The following is a 26,095-nucleotide window of genomic DNA, read 5'->3' on the forward strand; positions in this document are numbered from 1 at the left end:
GCCGACAGAGCATGCAACTCTTGATCATGAGTTCAAGCCCCACATTGGGTGTAGGGATTACTTAAGTAAATAAATAGATTAATTTTTTTTTAAAGGAAGTTGGTAGAGCCTAATGTCACAATGGCTACATAATTCACTTCCCTCCATGTCATCATGTAGGCATTTTTGTCATCGCACATCATCACAAGAAGGGTGAGTACAGCACAGTAAGATATTTTAAGAGAGAACAAGAGAACACATTCACATAACTTATTACAGTATACTGTTATAATTTTTCCATTTTTTATCAGTTGCTTACTGTGCCTAATTTATAAATTAAACATTATCATAGGCGTGTACATATAGGAAAAATAGAGTATATATAGGGTTCGGTACTCTCTGCAGTTTTAGGCATCCACTGGGGATCTTGAAATGTATACCCCTTAAATAAGGGAGAAGTAGTGTATTGGAAGATTAACATTTACTCTCATACATTGCTAATGGTAAATGAGATTGATGCTCCCGTTTTGAAAAATAAACTGACACCTGTTAATACTAAAAAGACATCAATATTACACTTTCTTTGTCCCAGAAATGCAGCTCTTAGGATGGGTGTGTGTGTTGGGGGGGGGTGGTATTTCGTTGTGGTTTTATTTTTTCTACTTTTGTTGTGGAAAAATACACATAACAAAATTTATCATTTTTAAAAAGATTTTATTTATTTAATAGAGCGGAGAGAGAGAGAGAGAGTATGAGCAGGGTGGAGGGGCAGAGGGAGAGGGAGAAGCAGACTTCCCACTGAGCAGGGAGCCTGACCCGGGCTGGATACCAGGACCCTGAGATCATGACCTGAACAAAAGGCAGATCTGGGCGGCTGAGCCACCCAGGCATCCCTATAGTATTTATCATTGATGAGGGATAGAAGCAGAAAAATGTTTACCTTCAGGCCAAAAGGCAGACCTATAGCCTGCATAGCTTTGATAAGGATCAAACAGGTGCTGGCTCCTACATTCGTAAAGGATCTCACTGACTGCATTTACATCTCACCCATAATTAATATCGAGCTGATTGATAAGCACCAGAGAAATCTTGCAAAAGTAGTCTTACAAGGAGAAATTTGAAGAAGGCATTTATGATCTAATACTCCCGTATGTCCCCTCCCCCTTGAGCACTAAGTTTAGAACCACCAGCTTCACACAGCAGAAGCACACCTCTTTCTGCTCATAGGTCCTGTCCCTGTGCTATAAAAAAGCACCTTTTTGCACAGAAAATGTCTCAAAAGTTCTTTCTTTTCTTTCTTTCTTTCTTTCTCTTTCTTTCTTTCTTTCTTTCTTTCTCTCCTTCCTTCTTTCATTTTTTTAGAGAGAGAGAGGCAGAATGTGCGAGTTGGGGGGGGAGGGTCGGAGAGAGAGAGAGAGGGAGAGAATCTTAAGCAGACTCCATGCGTAGTAAGGAGCCCAAGGTAGGGCTCTCATGACCCTGAGTTCCTGATCTGAGCCGAATCAAGAGTCAGACGCTTAACTGACTGAGTCACCCAGGTGCCCCTCAAGACTTCTTTCCTGACCGTTTGTGGCCCCACATCAATCATGAGTCTTTTCAAGTTTTGTACTGACCAAGATAAAATTTAAGTTTTTGACTTACTTTCCTAAGGTATTTAGAAAAATAGGATTGCACTGGTATCAGCCTCTACAGAATCAATGTGCGGGGTATGTGTTAGGAATGTGAATTTTCAAGAGAGAGAGACTTATTTTTTGGAAGCTCAACAGTAATTCTTTTGCACAATCATGTTTGAGAACCACTATACTTTTATGCATACATTTGTAAAAGGTTTTAACACTTTAAAATTTCATTAGTGTTTATCGTTAACTCTACTTGAGCCCATCACCGTGCCAAGTGTTTTAATCATATTTCTTATTTCGTCTTTTTAAGGTTCTCATACTTCTGCATTTTGGCCCTGGCATCTGCTATCTCATCTGGGTTAGGGCACACACCCAAGAATCAGAATCGAGGCTGGGCTCAGCTGGTGGGTTCTACTTCAAGATCTAGGGCCACAGGTCGTTCAGATAACTCTGTACCAGGTGTCTCTCATTGTTCTTGGACTAGCAGGCTGTTCAGGGTATGTTCTTATGGTGATGGCAGAGGTATAAGAGGGAAGTTTTGCCTGCATTACATGTCTGACATCCACATGGCCCAGGCCAAGCCTAAAAGTCAAGGATGGGAGAGGGGAGACTCTCAGCCTTTTCAGTTGAAGGAACTTCAGAGTTACAGGGAAAGGGGTGTAGATAAAGGGAGGAATGAGGCCAACAGCCTGTCACATATGGAAAATAATCCAGTTACATTCCCCCATCTCACACCATAAATAAAAATTCCAATGAATTAAAGATCTAAGTATAAAAAACAGAGTGAAGTCTTCTGCAGACTCAGATATATATGAGACTAAGTCCTGTTTAAAGGGAAGTGTTCTATGAAAATTATTTGTCAGATTTTGAGGTTTCATGGAGCTCATATCTTCCTAGGGAAGAAATGAGCCACCCCCCCACCCCCACACACAATCTTTCAAGACTGAGGAGACAGAGATCTGCTAGGATCTCAATGAAAACGCCAAAGAACACACAGAATAACAGGCTGTAAGTAGAGGTGGCCTGAGTCTTATTTAAAATGCGGCTGTACCCCAACCCAGCTCAATCTCTGATTGAGGAATCGAGGAATCAGTCTCTCACTTTATCTACCTTACAAAAGAAAGGTGGAAACTCTTATCAGTGGAAGATACCTAGAACATACAATATCCAGCTTATAATAGTAGTAATTGTTGTAGATATGTAAAAAGGCAGGCAAGGGTGACTGATAATCAAAACCTAGAACAACAGGAACATATCCATGGATGATCAAAACATTGGAGATGGGGCAAGAACTTTAACTGATCGATGATGTTAGATGAAAATGGAGAAAATGGATGAAGGGTTCAAACCGAGACTGGAAATGATTTTCCAGTCTATTGGGTTGATTTAGTCCATCACTGTGCCAAAACCACACTCTTACTTTAATAAGTTTATAAATGTTGTAATCTATATATCAAATACCTCTGACCTTGTTGTCTTGATAAACCTTTGTTTATCTTGGCATCTTGCTATCCCATATTTTAGAATCAACTGATCCTATGAAAAGCCCTACTGGCATTAGACTGGCATGAAATTGAATTTATAGATTTGACAAGAAATGCTTCTGGTGCTTCTATGATATTGCATTTTCCTAAATATAAGTATTTATTTTGCATATTTTTAAGTTTTCAACAGTTTTATAATTTTCTCCATGATGATTATATATAATCTTTGTTAAAGAAAATATTGCTATGTACTTTTGATAACATTGTAATTGATATTTTTCAAATTTACATTTTTAACTATTTCTTACTTATTGGTATGAAGAAATGCAACTTATTAATATACATTGATTTTATATTTTGGAAACTTCTTGAACTCAGTCTAATAATTTCACTATAAACTCTCTTGGGTTTTCCAAGAATCAATCATGTTTTCTGCCAAAAAAAAATTGTGTTTTTCTTCCTTTTCAGTCATTATTCTTTCTTGCCTGCTTTTTCTGGCTAGAACCTCCAATAGTTGATGATATTAGGCATACTTGTCACATTTCTTTTTTTTTTTTTTTTAAGATTTTTTAAAGTAATCTGTACACCCAACATGGGGCTCAAACTTACAACCTCAAGATCAAGAGTCACATGCTCTACTGACTGAGCCAGCCAGGCGCCCCATCACATTTCTAATTTTAAAGTGAATATGGCATTAACATATAGCTTTGTAAATACATATATAGCATTACACAAAACTGCTTCTTAGAGCATGCACTAGGTGTTAGCTGCATAGTCAGGTGATCTTACTTTGTTCACAACAACCTCCTCATTGTTTCTTTTTTTTTTTTAAAGATTTTATTTATTTCAGAGAGAGAGAGAGTGAGAGAGAGCACATGCAGGGTGAAGGGCAGAGGGAGAAGCAGACTCACTGCTGAGCGGGGAGCCCAATGTGGGACTCAGTCCCAGGACTCCAGGATCATGACCTGAGCCAAAGGCAGACGCTTAACTGACTCAGCCACCTAGGCGCCCTACTGTTTCTTAAACATTCAAAGTTCCCTCCTGCCTCTGGACTTTTAAATCTGCCAGGAAAGATGTTTCTCCAAATAACTTCACGATTCACTTTCTCATTTCTTTCAGGTCTCTGCTAAAATGTCTCTTTTTCAGAGTCTTTTCCTGATTACCCCATATAAAATGTGTAGTAAAGAGTCTAATTCCATTTTTTATGTTTGCTGACAGCTTTTAAGCCTCACTCCTCCCTCTTCCCATTCTGCTCCATATTTGAGCAAGCTGATAAGCCTGGCTGCTTCTTCTTTGACACTTGTGGGAAATTTAAACTGCATATGGAATCATCACCCTGGCCCTAACCCTTCACCACCATATAAACCCCAAGCCAGTCTCCTTTCCCTGTTCTCTCAAGCCATTTTTGGACCTGTGTGGGAGCTGTCCTGCTTTCTCCAGAGAGCCTCATTATGCAAGCAGTAAATCCTTTCATACCCTGTTGGGCCGTGTGTGACTTTATCCTCCTCGACATCCAAACCAAATTTTGGGTGATGAATCCATCCTGTCATATATGAGATGGACACAACAGTCCATCCTGTGCTTTATTTTTCTTCATAGGACTTAATACCACCTGTCATATTATATATTTGCTTATTGTGAGTTTTCCCCCACTATATAAATGACTGAATGATAGAGCCCAGCACCTGGTGAAGCATCTGACATAACCTTCCACACACTCATTCATTCAACAAATATTTACTGAATGGCTGCTTTGGCCAGGCACTGTTAAAGGCATTAGTGCTGCACTGGTAAACAAAGCCCTTACCCTCATGGAGCTTACATTCCAGTGGGCAGAGTAGGGGTCCAATATGCTTTTGTTAAACTAATTAACAGTGATATTTTTTTTCTGTCTGGAGGTAAGATATTAAAAAGAAACATTATATTGTGATTATAAAATTTTTATTCATTTTTTTTGCTTCAAACTGGTGCTTATTTAAAAATAACATTTAGGAATTTGTACTCACAGGACATGTTATAGGTAACATCCAAAGAAGACAATCAAAAAATATTTTTTGAAGATTTATGATGTGTTTAGTATTAAAGAGAGCCTAAATTTGCACATGGTTAGCATTAGCAAGATTAAGATTAGAAAGTTGATTTCTGACTAACGATTATTATAGAAGAATACTGAGGAAAATTTCAATAATTACAATCAGTAAAATAGTATAATTTTTTATTTTACAAAGGACAGTGGTCATGTTTAGCAATAGGCTCACTTGTAAATTAAAGTATACTCACTTCAGTGTTGTATTTTGATGCTGTTTCTTTTCCCTTTCCTTCTGGCAAAAAACCAACAAGGTACAAACTACTTCCAATTGGCAAGCCAAACAAAGGAGGCATCATGGCTAGCTACCTAGTTGCCAATGTTTGTGAAAGGCAAACAGCGAACTGAGTATGGTTCAACCCCACCAAAAGGGGTAAAGTTACTTCCTCTGCTCACCTTTTTCCATGAAAAAGAGTATACTCTGATTTCTGAAATGGATTTTTTAAATTTAGTACTAAGATTCAACAACTATCAACATTTGCAACACTGATTTTTCTAATACCCAGAAACATCCACTTAGGAGTTGTGAGACTAATTTGAAAAATTTAATAATGTTATACAAACGTAAGTTATTACCAGTAGACAGTAGGAATAAATCACATGATTCCTGATCATGTTTATACTTAAGGTATAAACATAAGACTGATGTTTTTGTTGTTATTAAAGAATAAAAAAATGAAGAACATTTTCATTATGTATCTGTTTCCAAAAATCTCTAATGAAATAATAGAGTATAAATGTCAACATACCTTTCAGTTAAAGGCCAAAGAATGGGATTTAAGTAGCGAGATCATTTCTATTGGATTTTATAGTAGTATTCGGTTAATGAGTTAATTAGTTAACTTTAGTTAATTATTTCTTTTTCATTTGATTTAATCTCGCCCAAATGAATGGGTCTCTTTTGGTTGATCAATGCGATACAGAAACTCCGCAGGCAAGAAGTATCCAAGATATTCCACTGTGTCTGGGGTAGTATCATAATGGTAGTGTCCACCTTCTCCATGATGACTAAAAAAATGCGTGTGCTCCAATCGCAAATCAAACCCCTAGGACAACAGACAAGCTATTTGTCAGTATTCAAATTATTTTGGATAGGATTTAAGGGGGAGGGAGACCTTCTTATTAATGTTACAATATTTTTTTATTTTTTAAGTAAGTAACATATTCACTTAATTCAAAATTCAAAGAATGAAAAAGGATATATTCATTAAAATGTGTCTTTCCATTTCCTGATTTTACTACTTACTCCCTTTCCTTGCAGGCAAACAATATAAGCAGTTTCTTTTATATCCTTCCAGAAATATTTACTTTTGTAATTTTTACTCAAATGGTAGCACCCTACCATTTGTGCTGAATATTGCTCTTCTTCATTTAACAATATGCTTGAGATCTTAGTATATCAGATTATAAAAGAGCTTCCTCTTTCTTTTACACCTACATGGCATTCTATTGTACATACATACCACTTCCCAACTGACATTTAGATTATTTCCAATTCTATTACAGTAATGCTTTCATGACTAACCTTTTAACTAATAATTTCACATAGTTTTGCATATTTAAGGATAAATTCCTAGATATGTATGTAATCGGTAGATCAAAAAAATATGACTAGTCAGTATTCTGGTAGGTATTTTCTTTGAATTGGTCTATATTATATCTTTTTCTAGTGTATAATATTAGAATATAATGAATAGTATCATGAGCAACAAATAAGATAGGAGACCTAAATCCTGGTCTTGATTCTACTATTTAATAACATGACTTTGGTTGTTATTTAAAATACCTGGGCCTTCATTTGCCCAAAGGTGAAATCGGCCCTGCCTAACTCATAGGGTGGTTAGCCACCTGCTCCCTTATCTTTCATGATAATTCTGGAGACTAGCCTATTTCTTAAATAACAAAAGTGCCTAATTTTAAAAGAATATCCTAAAAATTAAGCATTATCATTGTATGACACCACAATATAGAAGACAGACATAAACTTACTGGGTCTCTGGAGACAAAAACTGGCAGACAAACCAAAGGAGCTTTCATCTCATAAAAGCGCAACCATTTATTCACCTCTTCATCAGAGTTCAATGGGCAGGAAGAAAATTCTGCGGGCTACAATAAAAGATCATTCTAAATATATACAATATTATTTAGAATTAAATTTTAAATTATATATAACATCATGAGGTTAAAATTTTAAGCCTTCTTATACATTTAATCATTTTAGAATCAAAACAAGTTACGTAACCTAGTTTTCAAAAGGACTACCAATCAAGTGTACAAGCTAAAATGTATGAAAGAATAATGAAGGAATGAGTCCATTACTATCTTTTCATTTTTTATAGCCTCTCAGTTTTCCTGGAAATATATCCTCATCCTAATTTTAAATCTCATTATTGCTACCCGTAGATGGGTGGGGGGAGGGGGGAGCAAGGCATTAGAAATTGGTAGAAGCATCAAAAAGAATAAAATACTAAGGAATAAACTTAAGGAGGCAAAAAACATGTACTACAAAGCATTGCTGAAAGAAATTTAAAAAGACTCCAACAGGGGCACCTGGGTGGCTCAGTCTTCTGGGTGACCAACTGGATTTCGGCTCAGGCCATGATCTCAGGGTCTGGAGATCAAGCCCTTAGTTGAGCCCCAAGTTCAGCCCCCCATCAGCCCCTTGAGACCCCCCACCCCCGTGAAGCCCCACTAGGAAGGCTGCAAGGAGCACCACAAGGAGCCCTGAGGACACAGAAGGGAGTCTGCCTCTCTCCCTCTCCTTTTGACCCCCCCACTTGTATATGCACACACATGTGTGCGCTCTCTAAAATAAATCTTAAAATAAGATAAAAAGATTCCAATAAATGGGAAAATGTCCTGTGTTTATGAATTGAACTTAATATTGTTAGGATGTTAATACTACCAAAAGTGATCTAAAGATTCAGTGCCATCCCTATCAAAATCCCAAAGAAGTTTTTGCAGAAATAGAGAAGAACCCATCGTAAAATTCATATGTAATCACAAGGGATCCTGAAGACCCAAACCCATCTTGAGGGAAAAAGAAAGCTGGAAGTCTAATACTTCCTGATATCAAACTTACTACCAGTAATCAAAACAGTGACAATGGCATAAAAACAGACATAAAGATCAGTGGAATGGAATAGAGATCTCAGAAATAAACCTCTGCACATACAGCAAATAATTTTCAATAAGGGTATTAAGACCATTCAATGGAAAAAGGATATCTTTAAAAAAATGGTGCTGGGAAAACTGGATATTGATGTACAAAAGAATGAAATTGGACCCTTAATTTATATGTATATAAAAATTAACTCAAAATGGATCAAAGACCTAACTGTAAGAGCTAAAATATAAAACTTAGAAGAAAACATAAGGGTTAAAGTTTCATGACATTGGATTTCACCATAATTTCTTAGATTTGACATCAAAAGTACAGGCAACAAAAGGAATAATAAACAGGTGGGACTACATCATATTAAAAACTTCTGTGCTGTAAAGAAAACAATCAACAAAATGAAAAGACCATTTACGGAACGGGAAAAAATATTTGCAAACCATATATCCACTAAGGGGTTAATATCCAAAATATACAAGGAACTCCTACAACTCAATAGCAAAAAAAAACCCAATTAAAAAATAGACAAAGGAACTGAATTAGGCATTTCTCCAAAGACATACAAATGGCCAAGAGGTATATTAAAAAGTGCTCAATATCACTCATCATCAGGGAATTGCAAATCACAACCATGAGATAGCACACCTGACTCCTGTGAGGATGGCTACTATAAACAAAAAACAAAAAACAAGAGATAACAAGTGTTGGCGAGGATGTGCAGAAGAGGGGACCCTTGCATGCTATTAGTAGGTATGTAAATTGGTACAATCATTATGGAAAATGTAATTACAGGCATACCTTGGAGATCTCAGGGGTTCTGTTCCAGACCACTGCAATAAAGTGAATACGCAATAGAGCAAGTCAAATGAATGTTTTGGTTTCCCAGTGTATGTAAATGTGATGTTTACACTATACTGTAGCCTTTTAAGTGTGCAGTAGCATTATGTCTAAAAAAATGTACATACTTTAATTTAAAAATACTTTATTGCTGAAGAATGCTAACAATCATCTGAGCTTTCAGCGAGTCATAAGCTTTTTGCTGGTGGAGGGTCTTGCCTCAGTGTTGATGGCTGCTGAGTGACCAGGGTGCTGATTGCTGAAGGCTGGAGTGGCTGTGGCAACGTCTTAAAATAAGAAAACAATGAAGTCTCCGCATCAATTGACTCTTCCTTTCATGAATGATTTCTCTGTAGCATGCGATGCTGTTCGGTAGCATTTTACCCATTGGAGAACTTCCAAAATTGGAGTCAATCCTCTCAAACCCTACAGCTGCTTTAGCAACTAAGTTCATGTAATATTCTAAACCCTTTGTCATTTCAACAATCTTCACAGTATCTTTACCAGGAGTAGATTCCATCTCAAGAAACCACTTTCTTTGCTCATCCGTAAAGCAACTCCTCAACTGTTCGAGTTTTATCATGAGATTGTAGCAATTCAGTCCCATCTTTAGGCTCCGCTTCTCATTCTAGTTCTCTCACTGTAACCTCCACATCTGCAGTGACTTCCTCCACTCAAGTCTCGAACCCCACAAAGTCATCCATGAGGGTTGGGATCAACTCCTCCCAAACTCCTATTTACATTGATATTTTTACCTCTACTCTTGAATCACAAATGTTCTCTCTCTTTTTTTAAGATTTTATTTATTTATTTGACAGAGAGAGTGCACACAAGCAGGGGGAGTGGCAGGCAGAGGGAAAGGGAGAAGCAGGCTCCCCACTGACTTGGGGCTCGGATCCTGAGATCATGACCTGAGCTGAAGGCAGACACTTAACCACCCGAGCCACCCGAGAAGCAGGCTCCCCACTGACTTGGGGCTCGGACCCTGAGATCATGACCTGAGCTGAAGGCAGACACTTAACCACCCGAGCCACCCAGGCGCCCCTCACAAATGTTCTTAATAGTATCTAGAATGGTGAATTCTTTCCAGAATGTTTTCAATTGACTTTGCCCTGAGCTGCCACATATCTATGGCAGCTATAACCTTACGAAATGTATTTCTTAAATAATGAGATTTGAAAGTTGAAATTACTCCTTGATCCATGGGCTGCAGAATGGATGTTGTGTGAGCGGGCATGAAAACACTAATCTCATTGTGTGTCTCGATTAGAGCTCTTGGATGACCAGGTACATTGTCAATGAGCATGAAAGGAGTATTTTTTTCTGAGCAGTGGGTATCAACAGTGTGCTAAAAACATTCAGTAAACCATGTTGTAAACAGATGTGCTACCATCAAGGCTTTGTTGTTCCACTGATGAGCGCAGGCAGAGTAGATTTAGCATAATTCTTAGCGGCCTAGGATTTTCAGAATGGTCAATGAGCACTGGCTTCAACTTCCAGTCACCAGCTGCGGTAGCCCCTAACAGGAGAGTCAGCCTGTCCACTGGAGCTTTGAAGCCAGGCACCGATTTCTCCTCTCGAGCTCTGGAAGTCCTAGATGGTATTTCTTCCAATATCAGGCTGTTCTGTCTACACTGAAAATCGGTTGTTCAGTGTAGCCACCTTCAGTAATGATCTTAGCTAGGCCTCTGGATCACTTGCTTCCGCATCAGCACGCTCTGCTTCCCCTCGCACTTGTATGTTACGGAGACAGCTTCTCTCCTTCAACCTCACGAACCAACCTCTGTTAGCTTCAGACTTCTGCAGCTTCCTACCTCTTTCAGCCTTCATAGGATTGCTCTGAATTAGGCTATGGCTTAAGGGAATGTTGTGGCTGGTTTGGCCTCCTATCCAGACCACTAAAACTTAACCCATATCAATAATAAGGCTGTTTTTGCTTTCTTATCATTTGTGTATTCACTGGACTAACACTTCTAATTTTCGTTGAAGAACTTTTCCTTTGCATTTATAATTCACTATTTGGACAAGAGGTTTAGCTTTTGGCCTTTCTTGGCTTTTGACATGTCTTCCTCACTAAGCTTAATCACTTCTCCCTTTTAATTTAAAGTGAGAGAAGTACGACTCTTCCTTTCACTTGGTCATTTAGAGGCCATTGTAGTGTTATTAATTGGCCTCATTTCAATATTGTTGTGTCCTAGGGAATAGGGAGGCCCAAGGAGAGGGACAGAGATGGGAGAATGGCCAGTGGGTGGAACTGCCAAAACATACCAACATTTACTGGTTAAGTTGTCCATCTTATATGGATGCAGTTTGTGGCACCCCAAAACAATTACAATAGTTACATCAAAGATCACTGATCTCAGACCACCATAACAAATATAATAATGAAAAGGTTTGAAATATTGCCAGAATTACCAAAATGTGACACAGAGACAGGAAGTGAGCAAATGCTGTTGGAAAATTGGTGCCAAAAGACTTGCTTGATGCAGTGTTGCCACAAACCTTCAATTTAGGAAAAATGCAGTATCTGTGGAATGCAATAATGTGAAACACAATAAAACAAGGTATGCCCATAGTCAGTAACGTATTGAGTACCTGCATATTTAAAAATCCTATAATTATTTGGTATTTACCAATAGATTAATCTGTAACTCTGTTTTTAATAATTTGGAAAATTAACTATTTTCACAATGTTGTGTTTTTCTTTGCAAAATCAGCTGGCTTGCCATTTAAAGTTATCAGGATGAGATGCCAGGGTGGCTCAGTCGGTTAAGCAACTGACTCATGATTTTGGCTCAGGTTATGATCTCGGGGTCCTGGGATTGAGCCGCACATTGGGTTCTGCACTCAGCACAAAGTCTGCTTGGGATTCTCTCTCTCCTTCTCCCTCTGCCCCTCCCCCTTCTCACGCACACGCTCTCTCTGTCCATCACACTATCTCTCTAAAATAAATAAATAAAATATTTTTAAAAATACAATAAAAAATAAAATTATCAGAATAAAAACCATTAAAACCAAACATTTTTTGATGCTTTTACTGATAAAATGAAAAGGAAATTAACTGTAATGACATTTATACTATTCATTCATTCATCTCCAAAAAATTATTTTAAAACCTGAATGCCCTAGGTCTTGCTTTATATAGTATTCCATCCTTAATGTCTTATAAACTTGTGTAATTAACCTATAAGATTATAGTTCTCATAAGGAGTCCTTTCCCCAAAACCACAACCATCTTTTTTTTTTTTTTTTTGAGAACGAGAGAGCGAGAGAGAGGGACAGAGAGGGGCAGAGACGGGGAGAGAGAATCTCAAGCAGGCTCTGTGCCCAGAGTGGAGCCTGATGCGGGGTTCAATCTCACAACCCTGAGATCATGACCTGGGCCAGTAACAAGAGTTGGATGCCCAAATGACTGAGCCACCAGGCGCCCCACCACAACCGTCTTAATAGCAAAGTCTATGTATGGAGTTCAGGATTCTGGCAATAAAAATGATAATCCATGTCTAAGGCTTATACTCATATCTCTCTAGATCTTAAAAACAAATGCAATGGAAAGAAAGTTCTAATTTATTAACATGAAAGAAATGACCCTAGTTAGACATTATCGCACAATGTGATTTATAGTATTGTTTGCCATTTAAGTTTTAAAGTAATACAATCCTAGTAAAAGTATTCAGGGTGTCTTTAAGGGTAGAATTCGCAATGTATGATAAAAAATGCTAAGATCTTAAGTATATGCACAGACATACCCACATACACATGCACGCATGTCCATGAAGGCCCTTACCATTATGTGAGTCTTCACTTTTCCCTTCTGAACTATGAAAGTACCTCCCATCCCTACAGGTTTATCTCCATAATGTTTTTCAAGAGTCTGTCTCATACAAGTCACAAAGTTAAGTTTTCCAGTTCTTCTTTTGGCTTTCACCTCAATGACCTAGAGAAGACATAAATATGCATACCATTGTTCCAAGCTGAAAAATTTTATGTGAATAACTATCAAAGTGAAACACATAATCTAATGCCATCAAGCAAATATTCATTTGTTTGCTTAGAGCACCCACACAGGAGTTGAGTGAGATGTCTCATCCTGTCTTGATCAATGATATATATTATATACACATGATAAGTTATCATTTACTCTAATAAGTCTTATTCATGCTTTCTTGAACAGAGAGAGTTACAGCGAAGTCTTCCACTGAGCTCTAAAGATTCTTATCTTAATTGTCAAGGTGGTAAAAGGTTTAGAATTCCTGGCTTAAAGGGGTTAACCTCTGGTAATTTAGAGGGGAGGAGAAAGTGATTACATTTTCTCCTTTCCCTTAAAATTCTGGACTTATATTACTTCCACTTAATTAAGTCTATTTTTTTTTTTTAAGGAGGCTCCACGCCCAGCATGGAACCCATCGCAAGGCTGGAACTCACAACGCTGAGATCAAGACCTGAGCTGAGATCAAGAATCAGATGCTTAACCAACTGAGTCACCCACACACCACTTAATCAGGTCTTTTTAATTCACTGCCTCGTTTTTCAAAGTAGCTAAAGTAACTACTCCTATTGAAAAATCTGGGAGTTCTCACAACTGCTAACACTGTAATCATCTTTTTAATTTTCCTTCCTTCCTCCTTGCTATAATATTTTGCTACCACCATTTCTGTCTAGGTCAACCAACATCTGATCCATCAGGAATGAACAAACTACTTACAGACGAACTACAGGTAGGCACTATCTATTTATTTCAACTGAATGGCTCATGTATTTGACTCACTCCCCACATGAATATTCTGTTACCTTTTATTCCTCAGAAAAAAAGGTACTGCTTACTACGTTTTGGATTTTTTTGTTTTGTTTTGCTTTTTTGCTTACTAAGTATTCTTAACCTCAGTTTTAAATAAGACTTTCGCCTTGCCTGTATTACCATAGTAATCTTTCATAATCGGGTTATTTAAAGAAATTTGACTTAGCTAGTTTGACTTTTCTTAAGAAAACAATATTTGTGGCAATAAAAGTTCAACTTTTAAGCTGAGAACTTTTGGAGAATATTGTGTTTTTGTGAACAAAAAAATCACCTTTCCAGGTTGACCCTCACTGGCAAAAAGATTAGCCAGTAATGCACACCCAAAATCATGATATTTCTCACTGTATTTCTCTAGTAGGCACCCTCCATCTGCAGGGTTAACACGGGCAAAGTAACTTCCATTCACTGGATGTTTGTGTTCACTTTCTGTTTGAATAACTGGCATAAACTGGAAAAAAAAGTAAATAAGAAAAGTAAATTAGTCAACCCTGACATCAATATGCAAAGAAAATATCTATCTAATCCTTGACTTAAGATATTTTATTTCAGGACCTAGTAAGAAAACATGAAGTATGAAATATTTAATTTGAGATTCAAAATGTTAAAGATTTACAAACATCAAAAAATTGAAAAAAATATTTTATAAAATGTGTACAGTATTTCTTACAGTGTTTCTATAACATTGTAAATTGTGCTTTAAAATGTCTGACTTTAGATTTTAAACTTTTTTCCTATACTGAACACTAGGTAAATTATACTAATCTTTCTACAAAAGAACTTGTAAGACTATTGACTAATGGTCACATCTGAAGAGGTGAAGGGATGGGCAGACTGAAGAGATCCTTCACTCTTCTATTAAGAGATGTGAAGAGGGGCGCCTGAGTGGCACAGCAGTTGGGCGTCTGCCTTCGGCTCAGGGCATGATCCCGGCATTATGGGATCGAGCCCCACATCAGGCTCTTCCGCTATGAGCCTGCTTCTTCCTCTCCCACTCCCCCTGCTTGTGTTCCCTCTCTCACTGGCTGTCTCTATCTCTGTCGAATAAATAAATAAAATTAAAAAAAAAAAAAAAGAGATGTGAAGAAACACTGATGTTTTTATGTTGTTAATATACTAACATACACAGTAATAGATAGTACTTTTTGTAAATAATCACCATACCATTGGGGTAGGTCCTTACTATTTAGTCTGAAAGAGGGAATTAATGAGATCATTAATTATTCCATTCATCTTCTGATCAAAAGCTGCTCTCATATCAAAAGGAAAGATTTGAAGCTAGGAATTTTCTGATGTGTAAGGATTAAAATCTTTAGCAATCCAGGGTCCTCAGCAGACCACATTAAGACTTCAGACTCATCTAACACTCAGTGTATACCCTAAGAAAATCTGAAATTAGAGGTCAGTGCTCCATTACAGTTAGAGTATATGCTACAGTCCAAATCTGTACCAAACAATATCAAATCTGTAAAGAAAGAGGACATTGACCATTTATAATTCATTCAGAAAGCAGATTTTCTGATAGGGTAATAAAAGAAAAAAGGTAAACCAAATGTCAAATCAATAAAATAAAATAAAATAAAATAAAATAAAATAAAATAATTATATGTATGCTGACCTCACAATTGAACCCAAGAGTCTGGAATGGGCCTGCTCCTGCTCCAAGAATAAAAGCTCCAGGAAGCTTGATCTCTTTTGCAATCTTATTTATATCATACACCTATACAAGAAGAAAAAATATTATTTAAATGATAATCATACAAATCTCTTGGTTTACTTTTTTTGACTGAGTCCATTAACACTTCCTTGCCACATTGGTCAATGGATCTTCTAACAATAAAAAGAGGTATCAACCCAACTTCTTATAATCTTCATGTGAATGTGAAGAGTAAAAGTACACTTACTTTTTCTTTTTTTACAAGAGGCAATAAGTAAGGCACACCTCCTACTTCTGCAATTCTAGTTTTCCCACAGATGCCTAAAAAAAAAAAGTCACCTTAAAAATAAGCAAACATCTAACTTAAGTGTAAAATGCCAGAAGGCACTAATTTAATTTATTAAGAGTATATAACTTTTCCATTCTCACAGTTTTACAAGTGGCAGGGTTGGAAGATGAAAGTAGCTATGATCCCCATCCTATTCTAACTATTTGTGTTTCCAATATTGTCATAACCAAGTTTGACTTAATACAGTTGGTAGCATAAAGGCAACAGAAAGTTGGTAATAGAGCAAGGCTAGAATTGAAGCCAAAGTTTGGATTGGATGAGATTTCCAGAATTAGTCTGTAATGACCTATTCCTTTAACAATCTGTGCTTCGGGCGGGGGGCGGGGGGGTTGGCTAAAATTGTATTTTAATATAGAATATTTTGCTTTGTTAGAGTTATTAGTTCTTTAAGAAATCTATACTGGAAAATCAAAGTTGTTTATTCCCAAGGTTGTTTATAGAAATGCAAGTAATTAGAGATAACTTCAGATGCTGGGAACTTTCTACTTATATTTTTAATTAACATCATAGGTACAGCTAGACGCGATCTGGGAAAGGTACCTTTTTTTTTTTTTAAATGTAGAGAAAAAGTAGTCTTGTCAGTTTCATGCTAACATTATTAAAAAGTAAAGTATATATAATTGCTTTATTTCTTCAGTTATGCAGAGGGTAGATGTACAAAATTTTTATAGATCCCATTTATAATTAGGGATTTTAGAAATATCTTCCATGGGATCAGCAGAAATTACTCATGGATAAGAATCGTTCTCATAAGTGATAGTAATGTTAAAGTTGTCTTTTTGGTTTTTGGCGTTTTTTTTGTTTTTGTTTTTAACTTTAAGTAGGTTCTACCCCCAGCGTGGGGCTTGAACTCATGACCCTGAGATCAAGAGTCACATGTTCTACCAACTGAGCTGGCCAGGCGCCCCCAGCAATGCTGAAGAAAGAAACCACTAGGGGACTATTTTAATAGTCTAGGGAAAAGACAAGTAATGAGCTAAAAATGGTTGGCTGTAGAGATGGAGAAGAGGAAATTAAAAAAAAGAACAAGGGAGAATAGGCAACTATGGTGAAGGAATGAGCTAAATTTTAGACCTGCTGACCTCAAGTTGTCCTTAGCATTTATAGGTGGAGATGTCCTGTGGACAGGTGGAATTACTGATCCATAGCTAAGAAAAAGAGAGACCGAGGTGAGATGTGCAGATTTCAAGTTTTTGTATCCAAGTAGTAATTTAAAACCATAGGAGTGGATGGAAAAATGCAGAGAGATCATATAGAATAAGAAGAGGCTGAGGAAAGAATTCTAGAAAATGTCAGGATTTAAGAGCCTGTCAGAAAGAGAAAGGACCTAGGAAAAATGAGGTAGAAAGAACTGGAAGTAGGAAAGATACCAAGGAAGAAGAGGCAAAAGAACCAAGGAGAGGGGAGAGAAGATGTCAGGCAACAACGGCCGGATACTATGTAATATGTGAGAGATCAGAAAATACTAGTAAACATACCAAAGTCACTGGTGACTTCAGTAAGACCAGTTCACGTAGAAAGTACCTAATGACATTTATGAAAGATCATTCATATATAAACATACATATCTAGCCATATCTAGCTTCCTTAGTGTTACAATTTAAAGGCTTACAAATTATTGACTAGAAAATTCTTTGGATGACAGAATTAAGATTAACCATTTTTTCTTTTCCTTGTATTCTTCTGTGTTTTCTGATTCTTTAATTTTATTTTAACTAATTAATTACTTATTTAGTGGGGAGAATAAATTACCTCTATAATTGGAAGAAGCATGGCTATAAAAAAGTAATATGCTAAATGCTTTCAAGGTACAAAGAGAAATTGCTATCCGGTACACAAAACTTCTAGATTTACAGGTATACTTAAAACCAAAGACTGTTTAAACTGGAAAGACCAAGAGGAACATGAAAGCCAAATCTCTCCATTTAAATATATGTGAGGCCCAAATACATTGCTTTGCTTACCCAGGGTAAAAAAATCTGTACATGGCAGAGAAAGAAGCAGAGTCCAGGACTTCTGTGTAAAACTACTTTTTTTTTTTTTTTAAAGATTTTATTTATTTATTCAACAGAGATAGAGACAGCCAGCGAGAGAGGGAACACAAGCAGGGGGAGTGGGAGAGGAAGAAGCAGGCTCATAGCGGAGGAGCCTGATGTGGGGCTCGATCCCAGAACGCCAGGATCACGCCCTGAGCCGAAGGCAGACGCTTAACCGCTGTGCCACCCAGGCGCCCCAGAACTACTTTTTAACAAAGATGTCAGTTACATATCAAAGAGGGAGTGAGTGTGTTTATCTCAAATTGCTCAGCACAGTAGGGTGTAATGGGAGATCAGACTTTTGAAACAGATAGACTTGGATTTGAATCCTGCTTATGATTACTATTGAGCTTGCTTAGCCTCTCTGAGTTTCGGTTTTCTCTTCTATAGACTGGGGCTAGTAATGACCTTGCAGTGTTACTGTCAAAATTAAGACATCAAATATAGGTTTCCATCATACAAATTATATTTACTCGACCAATATTAATTTCCCTTCTTACTTTAAACATTGGCTGGATGATCACTTGGCAAATAAGCATTTCATAGATGATTCAAATACAAGGCTTTTAAGATCCCTTCTGGCCTTGAATAAATAAAAACATAAAAATTTATGTTTCCATAACAGTCACCTCAACAGTTAAAAACAAACCCTCATGTGCTATCAAGGATTCTAGGCTACTGAATATCTATATAACCTATGAAAATAACAAAAGTGCATAAAACAATATTTTCCCACAAGGGTATAAAATGAAATTTGCTCAATATAAGAAAACAGCACAGAAATTCAGCACGATTTAGTCTACAATTTGGGACAATAATCTTTATTTGTAGATAATTTAAGATGATCCTTCATAATAATTCTCATTTCAGAAGAAGATTAGGACTGAAAAAAGTGAACTGCAAAAATTGTTTACCTTTTACAGGAAAGGTAAATGGCTCCTTAGTCAAATCAGGGCAATCAACCACAGAGACTTGGACATCTGCAAAGTTATCCTTTAGCCCCTTCTGCAGAACTGACAAAGACAAGGAAAAAAGGTTATTTAATATTACGTAAAAATTTGCCACCATATATCAAATCTTCCCTCAACATTTTGGGTATCATGCTTCCAATCTAACCGTGTATTAATATGAATTGGAGGGAGAAGAGCACCTGGCTGGCTCAGCCGGTAGAGCAAGCGACTCTTGATCTTGGTTCAAGCCCCAGGCTGGACATAGAGCTTACTTAATAATGGGGGGGGGGAATGGTCTTCCTAATGAATATAATTAGACATTAGACACACAATTAATCGAATGTGTACTATCAAATACCCCCATAAAAATCACTATAAATCTGTAGAGATTTAAACCATTGAAGATAAACACTGCACTAAGGTGAGGACTACCTTCCTTTTGGGGGGAGAATTCCAAAGACCTATTGAAATGTATATATTTAAACAGTTAGAAAGTAAGCATTACATGCAACAATTTCATTGACACTTGAAGACAAAATGTTGAGGAAAGGAGTAAGACACAAAAGAGTACATATAACTTCAGTTATATATATTTCAAAATCAGGCAATTAATCTAAGGTGACAGAAGTCAGAACAGTGTTACCTCTTGGAGTAGAGATATTGACTGGAAAAGTAAATAAAGGAGTCTTCTGGGATGCTGGAAATATTTTATATCTCAATCTGGATGGTAGTGACACGGGTATAAACATGTTAAAATTCATCAAGCTGTACACTTAAGACTAGCACACTGTAATGGAGATATAACTCAATAAAAAAGTAAAAAAACAAAACATATTTTAAAGTTATAAATCTAGGCACAACGTGTGGGGAGTGGGGGAGGAGGAGAGAGAGAATTTTAAGCAGGCTCCACGCCCAGTGCAGAGCCCAACACAGGACTCGATCTCATGACCCTGAGATCATGACCTGAGCTAAAATCAAGAGTTGGACACTTAACTGACTTGAGCCATCCACGTGCCCCTAGGAGCAATGTACTTCTAAGGGTGATAAGTTTCCATAAAAATTTCTGTGAGAGTAGTCAGCCATTAGTTCAGGTTTTATAGAATCAGATTCTCCAAAACATGAAGTCGTCTTAAATCTAGCCATGTAGACATTCCATACCAGATCTTTTATCTATATGCAAAAGGAAACCAAGTTGCCTGGAAAATTCCCCTCCCTAAACTAATGACTGCAGACTTATGAATAGATAAAGTAAGATTTCAGCATGTGGAAATATAGTAAAATCTATTTTTTGTCATTTACAAAGAGAACAAATTCTTGCTATACGGTTTTCTGTAAAACTGAAAATAAATTTTAAGCCAAAAAACTCAGATTCCATTTCTATTTTGTACTGAATATATCCTGTACATACAGAAGGAACATAAAACACAAACACACAAGAGAAGATAGATGTAGAAAGGCCCTCAAAGAAATGATTCCTAGCTGTCCCATCATATCAGGGAAGACAGAAAGACTGACAGAAAAAAAAATACAGGCAAAGAATACAAGTGATACAGATTGTTTACTAGCTGCCACCTAAATTTAGGAAAAAATAGGAACATTAGAAGAAGCAAGCCACAACCGAGCAAAACCCGAGAACACTTCTTGACTTCAGCCTCATCAGGAAGACAGACGAACTATCAGGATGCGTGCGCTTCGGAAAGGGTAGGTTTTATAGGCACTATCAGAACCTAAAGGTGTCAAATAAATGCTAGCTTTCTGACAGGCTATATAGTTTTGGGTTGGTACTATTCCTAGCTTGAATTCATATTCCTATTTTTATTTTCTTTTTCTTATCTATCAGCCCTCCTAATTAATCTTGTGAAGCTGCCTTAAATTCTTGTTCGAATAAGGGGAAATGCATAAAAATATACACAGAGAAATCCAAGCAAGTTCATCGGCAGTCTATCATATCAGGAGAAGGGGAAAGGGTAGTAATGTTAGGAACATGATTAATATACCACAGTACGTTATATATTTAAAGAATATTGCAACTGGTAAAAAGTTAAAATTGTGTGATTTTGTGGGCATCACACATACTAAATCTTGGATGACTATATTCATATTCACTCTGTAAAGTTGGTATCTTAACAAGAATCATCAAATGGTGAGTTTAGGTTTTTTAGGGGGGCATAATTTTGGACTCTCTCAATAAAAATAGTACGAAGAGGGACGCCTGCGTGGCTCTGACGGTTGGGCATCTGACTCTTGGTTTTGGCTCAGGTCAGGATCTCATGGGTCACGGGATGGAGCCTGAGGCTCAGCGCCGCTCTGGGCAGAGTCTGCTCGAGATTCTTTCCCTCTTCCTCTCCTTCTCCATCTGCCCCTCCACCTGCTCACGTTCTCTCTCTTTCTCTCTCTCTCTGAAATAAATAAATAAATCTTAAAAAAAAAAAGTACAAAGAGATATCGAAAAGGAAAATGAGGGAGAGGGAGAAGCAGACTCCCCGCTGAGCAGGGAGCCCAATGTGGGGCTCCATCCTGGGCTCATAACCTGAGTCAAAGGCAGACGCTTAACTAACTCAGGCAACCTAGGAATATGAGTTCTGCATTGGAAATACTATTGCATAAATCGTATCTTAGAATATTTTTATTTTTAAAATTTTTCCTTAGAATAACTAAAAAGAACTCAAAGTTATTATTGTATTTACCTCCAACAAGCTCCTCGAGACTTGGCACATGAAAAGAATACTCAGCACAAGCCATATCTTTCTTCTTTAGGTATAAGGATATACACGCAAAGCTATGGTAGGCTAATGATCACAAGCGTTCACCGTGCACCATGCATGAACAGCTGTTGCTCTGGAAAGGAACACAAGAGTTCAGTTACATAAAAAGGGCAAAAGGGCATTTATGTTTCTTTCCTCACAGAAAGGCAACCACAGTTTCCAGTATTTATTTATTCATTCATTCATTCATTCATTGAGGATTTTATTTATTTATTTGACAGAGAGAGAGGGAATGCAAGCAGGGGGAGTGGGAGAGGGAGAAGCAGGCTTCCCGCTGGGCAGGGAGCCCGATTCAGGGCTCAACCCCAGAACACTGGGATCATGACCTGAGCCAAAGGCAGATGCTTAACGACTGAGCCACCCAGGCACCCCCAGTTTCCAGTGTTTAATATTCCAAGTGAGAAATGCCCAAGTAACCTTTTTTTGATACTGATACTTGAAAGTCAACCTTTAAAATAGACAGACAAAAGGAAATGCCAAACCAAGAAGGCACATGATTCATTTTCTTTAGTCATATATGTGGATCGAACATGCAGTTTACTGATGGTTGGTCTAAGGAACATAGGTCCTGAAGCGAAAAGTAGTTTCTAAGGTTTATATGTAACTGTTTAAATGGTTGTAGATAACAGTATAGGATGCTCAAGTAATTCTCTCACAGATAATTTGTATTTTCTATATTTGACATTTAAGGTAAAATTTAAACAAGTTTCTTAGACTATCACTTTTACAAAAGAAAATTTAAATTACTAAGAGAAATGCAAACTTCCACAAATGAGTACCTACTGAAATTCAAATTATTACTTTTACTTACAAATAAATACTTTCTTAGTAAGCACCTTTAATGTTCAATTATTCTGATAACCTAACCAATTACAGTTTGATATTTTAAAAATATATGCTAAGCATATTTTACAATAACTAGACATATATACACAGAGATTAGTATCTTACCTTAAGTGTTCGGGTGATAAGGTGTGCACGCAGAGGGAAATAAATAAAATGAAAGGAAAAAGAAAAACTCAAGCAAATATAATGTGAGGTGGGCAGGGAATCCCACGCTCAGCCAACTGCAACAAAGAATGCAGGCAAAACTCTTTTAAGAGTGTTTCTAAGCACTATTCAGATTTTTGTTAAAATTGTTAATGGAACACCTCATTAATGATTAATCTCAATAGTCTCTGATACAAGCTTACTTAGTAAGTGAAAGGTGCTCTTTCAGTAGCACTTGGAAAATCCCCCCCCCTTTTTTTTTAATTTTCCAGAGTTTCACAGGTTTCTTAGAAACTGAGTTTCTGGTTTTGATGATAAATTTCAAATGACATGTCATCCACAAACACGCTATCTCATACATTTAAGACTTAACATTTACACAAATACTTCATCAAATACCAACTTTTATTATCCTTTAATTACATAATATGCATAATCTAGTCTTGCAAATAAAATATCAACTGTTGATAATGGGCCCCAAGACCTATATAATCATATTTCGATGACCTCAAGCATATCTTTCAGTTGACCAATCTATAATGGTTCAGGAATGAAACATTTTAACTTTTTTTTTGAAATTAATTTCAGATGGACAGAAAATACATATAAATATTCCTGTATACTCTTCACCTAGATTTTCCAAATGCCAACATCTTATATTTTATCAGAAAGTACTAATTAAGAGCATGTCAAAATCTGCTCAATACTCCCATTTAGTTATAATGAGGAAAATAAAGCACTCTAGATATTTCTGTTTATAGTAGGAATAATAAAGACAAGTTTAAATTCAAATACAATCCTAATTTTACACCCTTTGCTATCTTTAAAAGGTCAGATTTGTTTGTTTGTTCGTTTTCTTTCCCCCCCAAAGTAAAAACAAAGTCCAGCCCCGGGAGGCTACAGTTGAATAACTAGTTTGGAAATGTAGAACTTCAGGCAGGCCAACAGCCCAGAAGGCAGTGTGGTAATGTGTGCATAAATGTGTTTATGTGAGAGGGAGGAGGGGAGGTTGATGCTGGAGTGATGGGAGAAGGGGGTTAGAAAGGTTCTAATATAAAGTCAAGTGTGGCTCTAGGAGGACAGCTTTGGGCCATAAGGAGGCACAGGAAATTTTCCCTCCAGATTCCTCCAGAGTCAGTGGCCCAGAAGCAGGGTCTAGAAAAGGGAAGACTATAAACAGGGGCAGTTGGATAAGTGGACCTGCAGAGACAATGCCTAACAGGGTAGACCAACTGTAGCAACCAAGCTGGTAACTATTTATTGACAGCCTGCTATATAACGGCTACCGTGTTAGGCTCTTTACATTCTCTCAGAACCTCTCATACCGAATAGATAATATAATTCTCATTTTACAAAAGAGGAATAGGCCAGAGAAAATATATTATTTGTTCAAGATCACTCAGCTATTAAAGTGGCAGAAATAATTCAAAATCAAATGCAGCCCACTGTAAAGCCAGAACTCCCTCGCATTAGACCATGTGGGTTAACCCGTGATGAAATGATACATTTCAGCTCATATAGGAAGAATTCGTACAGAGCCATCTTATAGCACTCAGAGTTATCATCTGTTTGCTTTGTTCCTTCCACCTAGGCTGTGATCTCTGCGAAGGTAGGACTGTGGTTCTGTCTTCTAAGTGCCTTCCCTAGAGGACACCAGTTCAGCCTTAATTATTTATTGAATATTTACAATGCATCAGACTCATAAGGCTCTGGAATAGGGCTGGCCTCATGTGTGTGCAACTAGCATGACACAGGGCCAAGTGCTCAGAATGGCACTTATTTTAATGCTCTGTGGTCACCACCCTGAAATTCTTAACTTTATATTTGAACTTTTAAGACCAATAGGACAATGGAGCATGTGCAGGATCAGAGGCTGGGGGGCAAAGTGCATGTCCACCACTACTCCTTGCTACCTCACCCACATAAAGCATTTGTGAAACCCCATGAGCACAGAAATCTGGTGGATCCACCATCTGTGGGGAGCTCTGCGAGACTCAGCGTCCCTGGATTCCATACTGTTGGTAGAATGTGCATATATCAAGGAGTAAAAAAAAAAAAATACGGGTAAGTTGGTTTTGTGGTTTCCATTGTTCCAGTATGAACAAAATACATGTTTGTGTGAGCTACAAAATATGAATTGTGAAATTTCATTGATTCTGCATACGAGTTAACCGTTCTTACGTTTGTATTTAAAACCGGAGTTGCACGCTATACGAAGTAAAATTCATGCTAATATTTATATTTAAATTTTTTTCTTTACTTTGACATTAAGTAACAAATTTCTGTTAATAATAGCATAATAATAATAGCACGATTAACATGCTATTATAATTAACAGTAGAAAGTTAAAACACCATGACAAGTCAAAGGAGATACTACAGAAGAAAGCAGACAGCTTATATTTTAGTACCTTTAGTGGCGCTTCCCTCTGCTCTTGAACAAGAGGCCCTGCATTTTCATTTCGTCCTGAGCCTCACAAAGTACATCCCTAGGCCTGCTCCCATGTAGGGCAGAGAGTAAGACATGTCCTACCTGTCCTGGAGCTTCCAAGTATTTCCTAACTGTGGAGATGCCTAGAGGATTCGACTTTTATGCATGGAATTTTTTCAATATTTAGAGCGAAACTGAGTAAAGAGATTAGATTACCTTCAAGGTGTGTTCAGTCCTGGGATGACACTAACTATACAGGACTAGGCAGCTTTAGGGCTCTATCATACGATACAAGGGGTCTGAAAGTGGACACATCAAACCAGCTGATTCCTTTCTGTAGGGGAGAAAACCCATCAAACATTTAGTGGGGGCGGAACCCACCAAAACTAAACTAGTTTAACTGTTTCAACACTCAGTAGCCGTTCAGGGGACTAAGGAGTCAAAATCGCAGGAAAAAAATCCACCGCTGATGTCTTGCGATACGTTAACCAAGTCCTGGAGGCTGACCCTCAGTTTGGAGGGAAAGAGCGTGCTAACGAAACAAGTCCAAAGGTGGAGAGGGGAATGGGGTGTGCTATGGAGTAATACTGGCTTCCAGAACAAAGGTTACATATTTGCAGTCACGGTCAAAGCACGAGCCTGTCACAGTTTCACACACAAGAGATTTCTGAAGGCAAAAGTAGACAGGACAAAACACAGCCGGCACCACACTCACCGCCACGCACACACCCCCGAAGGCTTTAGAAAATCAGACGGCAGCTCAGCAAATGCGAGACACCGGAAACAGCTGAGTGGCTGACTCCTCGCAGTTCACAGCCACTCCGTTTGCTTGGCCCCACAGTCTGTTCTTGTCATTAGCGGAAACGTTCTCGGCTACTCCACGTACCTACTAGGTTAGCTAAGCCTGCACCTGAATTCCGATTTTGTGTGTCAACCAACCCCGCCTCCTCGGCGTTTGGGCATTCAGGCACCGCCCACCCCAATCGCCCCACCCCTCGCG

General features: G+C 37.6%; 1 protein-coding gene and 1 long non-coding RNA gene across 6 annotated transcripts; one reads left to right on the top strand and one right to left on the bottom strand.

Annotated features, from left to right (window-relative positions):
* Positions 1-5,012: 5,012 nt before the first annotated feature.
* Positions 5,013-26,084, bottom strand: CUNH11orf54 (chromosome unknown C11orf54 homolog). Of its 5 annotated transcripts, XM_008688358.2 has the most exons (10): positions 25,811-26,015; positions 25,312-25,429; positions 21,598-21,748; positions 18,875-18,973; positions 15,823-15,896; positions 15,537-15,638; positions 14,193-14,369; positions 12,911-13,060; positions 7,158-7,274; positions 5,013-6,214 (listed from the first exon to the last, which is right to left on the bottom strand). In XM_008688358.2, the coding sequence occupies exons 3-10, from the start codon at positions 21,650-21,652 to the stop codon at positions 6,041-6,043; spliced, it is 948 nt and encodes a 315-aa protein (XP_008686580.1). In that variant the 5' UTR covers positions 21,653-21,748; positions 25,312-25,429; positions 25,811-26,015; the 3' UTR covers positions 5,013-6,040. The 5 variants fall into 5 exon arrangements, with proteins under 5 accessions (XP_008686580.1, XP_008686581.1, XP_040486927.1 ...); XM_008688359.2 differs by lacking the exon at positions 25,312-25,429 and having other exon boundaries at positions 25,982-26,084; XM_040630993.1 differs by lacking the exons at positions 21,598-21,748; positions 25,312-25,429 and adding an exon at positions 17,007-17,072.
* On the top strand, positions 13,067-14,860 carry LOC103660703. The gene is made up of 3 exons (XR_567866.2): positions 13,067-13,627; positions 13,786-13,841; positions 14,669-14,860. It is a non-coding gene; the product is annotated as an uncharacterized LOC103660703 (long non-coding RNA).
* Positions 26,085-26,095: the final 11 nt, after the last annotated feature.

This window comes from Ursus maritimus, unplaced genomic scaffold (genome assembly GCF_017311325.1).
Source record: "Ursus maritimus isolate PB19 unplaced genomic scaffold, ASM1731132v1 scaffold_16, whole genome shotgun sequence".
NCBI classification, from domain to species: Eukaryota; Metazoa; Chordata; class Mammalia; order Carnivora; family Ursidae; genus Ursus; species Ursus maritimus.

Bases quoted from the DNA above. Each gene is read 5' to 3' on its own strand.
- CUNH11orf54 (XM_008688359.2), bottom strand. From the start codon at position 21,652: ATGGCTTGTGCTGAGTATTCTTTTCATGTGCCAAGTCTCGAGGAGCTT. The intron at 18,974-21,597 runs GTAAATACAATA...TGTCTTTGTCAG, and splicing joins TCTCGAGGAGCTTGTTGGAG to TTCTGCAGAAGGGGCTAAAG. The intron at 15,897-18,874 runs GTAAACAATTTT...TTTTTTTTTTAG, and splicing joins ATTTACCTTTCCTGTAAAAG to GCATCTGTGGGAAAACTAGA.